We start from the raw sequence: 3,683 nt of genomic DNA on the forward strand, positions 1-3,683 counted from the left end.
CCCACACTAAGGGATTAGTAGGTGGCAGATAAATACTTGTTTTCAATCTATCATGTATAACCAGAAGTCTGCAAACAAATAGGGTTTGAACCCCCAGTTCAAAGAAGACACTGAAGAACTAGATGTGCAGGAGACAGCCATACCTCGAGGAGCTTTGAATTTAGTAGGGCAATAAGATATGTACTCAGGGCCAGGCACAGTGGCTTATGCCTGTAATCCCAGCACTTTGGGAGGTTGAGATGGGAGGATCACTTGAGGTCAGGAGTTCAAGACCAGCCCGGCCAAGATGGCAAAATCCGTCTCTACTAAAAATACAAAAATAAGCCACGGTGGTGGCACCTGCCTGTAATCCCAGCTACTAGGGAGGCTGGGGCAGAGAACTGCTTGAACCTTGGAGGCAGAGGTTGCAGTGAGCCAAGATTGCACCACTGCACTCTAGCCTGGGCAACAAAGTGAAACTATCTCAAAAAAAAAAAAAAAAGTACTTAGACCACTTAAACATAAGTCAGAGTATGGTAAGAGTCACAGGGATGATATGGGCAAATGTTATAGGAATGCAGAGTAAAGACCATTTCCAGCTGGGTCATCGGGGTTTATAGGAAGCATAGGTTCGATAGATGCAAAAGGAATGCAAGACCTTCTAGGAACTCAAAGGCAGGGGCAAAGGCACTCAGGTGAGAAACTGGGACTTGTTCAGAGTAACTGGAACAGACTTCATATATGCGATAGGAAGAAAGCCAAACTGAAGGGTGATTAGGATTACATTTAGAGAGTCTTAAAATGCCAGGTCAAGAGATTGAGAATTCATTAGTAGACACGGGAAGGTATTAAAGGTTTCTAAATACTACTTTAGGAAGTTAAGCAGTGGTAGGATAGACTGGAAGGTAGGAGACCAAGTAGATGACTGTAAGGCCCCAAACCATCAACTAAGTATATTAAGGGGGAAGACAGTAGATTATTTATCATTATAGTTGTACTTTCTGATGAGATTTGTTCTTTAAATATGCAACTTGGCCCTTTGAGGAAAAACTCACCCTCCTGTAAAAGGGACATATTTATTATGAAGACACAGAAACTATCACATACAAAGTACAATCCTCTAACATCCTGAAATACATATACACACACATTGTACATAAATTTATATTGTCAATACAAAAATACATTATTAACATTTCTAAGGATGACAAATACAAAACCAATAAATATTGCAATTCTAAAACATCTACTTACATTAAGTGCTGGTGAATAGGATGATGGTAAAAGAAAGAGGCCAAAGCAGACCAGAAAACCAACTACCTGGCTTCCAGTTACAGACTTGAGTTAGTTTGGGGGTGGTATCCCACTCAATTTCCCCAAACACTTAAAAGTGACTGATGTCATCAACTCTCAAAAACACAGCAAAAGAAGAATTTGACATTACGGCACTATTTTTTGGCCACACACACACACACACACACACACACTTCAACCGCATATAATGAGATAACAGAAATATCAATAATAAGTTTAACTTAAAATTAAAGTCCCTACAACCTAACCTTCTATGTAGCACCCTAGGAGAATGTTTTACTTTTCCTACTCATCTTTTGTATCTTGTGTTCAGTCTTTTTTCCTTTCAATAAGTAAAACTACATGGATGGTCAAATGAGAGAAAAATCCGGCATTAATTCTAGCATGAGAACAAGGCACAAATGTCAGAAAATGGTTAATGGATCAGCTGTTAAACTGAAGGGTGCCATGCCCTAGCAAACACTCACAATTCAAAACTTGACAACTTTTCTTGTGTCCAAACACCATCAGACTATTGCCACAGGGATATTCTCTTTTTTCTTTTTTTTTTGAGACAGAGTCTTACTCTATCCCCCAGGCTGGCATGCAGTGGCATAATCTTGGCTCACTGCAACCTCCACCTCTTGGGTTCAAGCAATTCTCATGCCTCAGGCCCCCAAGTAGCTGGAACTACAGGCATGCACCATCACACCTAGCTAATTTTTGTATTTTTAGTAGAGACAGGATTTCACCATGTTGGTCGGGCTGGTCTTGAACTCCTGACTTCAAGTAATCTGCCTGCCTCGGTCTCCCAAAGTGCTGGGATTATAGGCATGAGCCACCATGCCTGGCCAGGATATCCATCCTTTTTTTTTTTTTTTTTCTGAGACAGAGTCTCGCTGTGTCGCCCAGGCTGCAGGCTGTAGTGCAGTGGCATGATCTTGGCTCACTGTAACCTCCACTTCTCGGGTTCAAGCAATTCTCCTGCCTCAGCCTCTCCAGTAGCTGGGACTACGGGCGTGCACTACCACATCAGGCTAATTTTTGTATTTTTAGTAGAGATGAGGTTTCACCATGTTGGCCAGGATAGTCTCAATCTCTTAACCTCATGATCTGCCTGCCGCGGCCTTCCAAAGTGCTGGGATTACAGGTGTGAGCCATCACGCCTGGCCCTGGGATATTCTTCAGTGCAAAGTTTAGGAAACTCCATGCACTTCTCAAAACATCAGATGCTGGGGGCTGGCTTATATGAGACATATGCAGAAGACAGATAATAGATTTTATCCATGGGCTAGATTTTCAGATTCTAACACAGACAGATAAGTGGTGAAGAACTCCATGAAAGCTATATTTAAGTCAGAAGACTCTCTTTCGTGTGTGTGTGTGTGTTTCTATTATATAGGTGAATTATCTCATATGTTTTGTCAGAGGGGACAATCCTACCATCCCATAGCATGTTCCTTTAAGGTCAATTAGGGCTTCTAGCTTTCAACCAAATGGAAACTCCTGTAAACCATCCAGTTTCTCCTGTCTTTGAGGCTTTACTGACTTTCTTGCTTGAATCTGTAACAGATTAATTAAAACTCAAAAGTCCTTTCTGTTACCTTCTGTTACATTGGTCTTCAGATCTAGACTCCAAGGCAACCTTGAATGGGCCTTTCACTACACAAGCTAATTCCAGGAGGGACTCAGGGATCCCTCTGCCTGAAGTCAGAACTGGAAGGTGGGGCTGGGAAGTAAGGAATGAAAAGCAAATGGGACTGTCGTAAGAGGTATAGAAGTTTTAAAAAGCAGGTGAACATTTCGAGAAGATTCTGGTTTCTCCAGCTGGGGATTCTTGGAACTTAATATATACTGGAGAGTTCACAGGTCAGGCTGCACAGTCTGGTCCAGAATCTAGTCGGTCTCCGGTCTCCTCGCATCGTAAACACTTCCTAAGAGATCAAGGACAATCCAAAAGAACCCATCCAATCAACATGTCACAACTGACTTTGCCATCACTGAGTCAAATCAACCGTAAGATCCTGGGGCTCCTGAATCACTTGCGGACATGAGAAAGCAGGACTTTGACTTTTAAGAAAGATAAGCCCTCAGCTGTTACCAATATCCAAGGCTAAGAAGGTTAAAGTCTGGAAGCTGGATTGAGTAACTGCAATGATCCTTGGGTAGAGCAGATTCTTCTCTTGCTGCCGAATGTCCTCAGAGGCAAAGAGTGCCAGGAGCAGGGGTAGTCCTGGAGGTACACCGTCTGGCCGCTCCAGAGGAAGCAGTGAGGTGTGCACTGTTAGACTTGCACCGGGAAGGGAGCTTGGTTTTGGACTCCAGGACATCCTGTCCGCAAGCAGCTGCTACTTCTTGGGCTTCTCTAGAATATTGAGGAATTTCCCCCGTGTCATCTCTCTGGCTGGAAT

The 3,683-nt window shown here is 43.0% G+C and overlaps 1 protein-coding gene across 1 annotated transcript in view; it reads right to left on the reverse strand.

Annotated features, from left to right (window-relative positions):
* Window positions 1-1,041: 1,041 nt before the first annotated feature.
* The window catches only part of LIN52 (lin-52 DREAM MuvB core complex component), a 129,188-nt gene continuing 126,546 nt past the window's right edge, over window positions 1,042-3,683 (reverse strand). The window contains exon 6 of the mRNA XM_003924535.3: window positions 1,042-3,676. Coding sequence (XP_003924584.2) covers window positions 3,621-3,676 — 56 coding nt within the window. The 3' untranslated portion in view covers window positions 1,042-3,620. The remainder of the gene's footprint in view (window positions 3,677-3,683) is intronic.

This window comes from Saimiri boliviensis, chromosome 2 (assembly GCF_048565385.1).
Source record: "Saimiri boliviensis isolate mSaiBol1 chromosome 2, mSaiBol1.pri, whole genome shotgun sequence".
Taxonomy (NCBI): Eukaryota; Metazoa; Chordata; class Mammalia; order Primates; family Cebidae; genus Saimiri; species Saimiri boliviensis.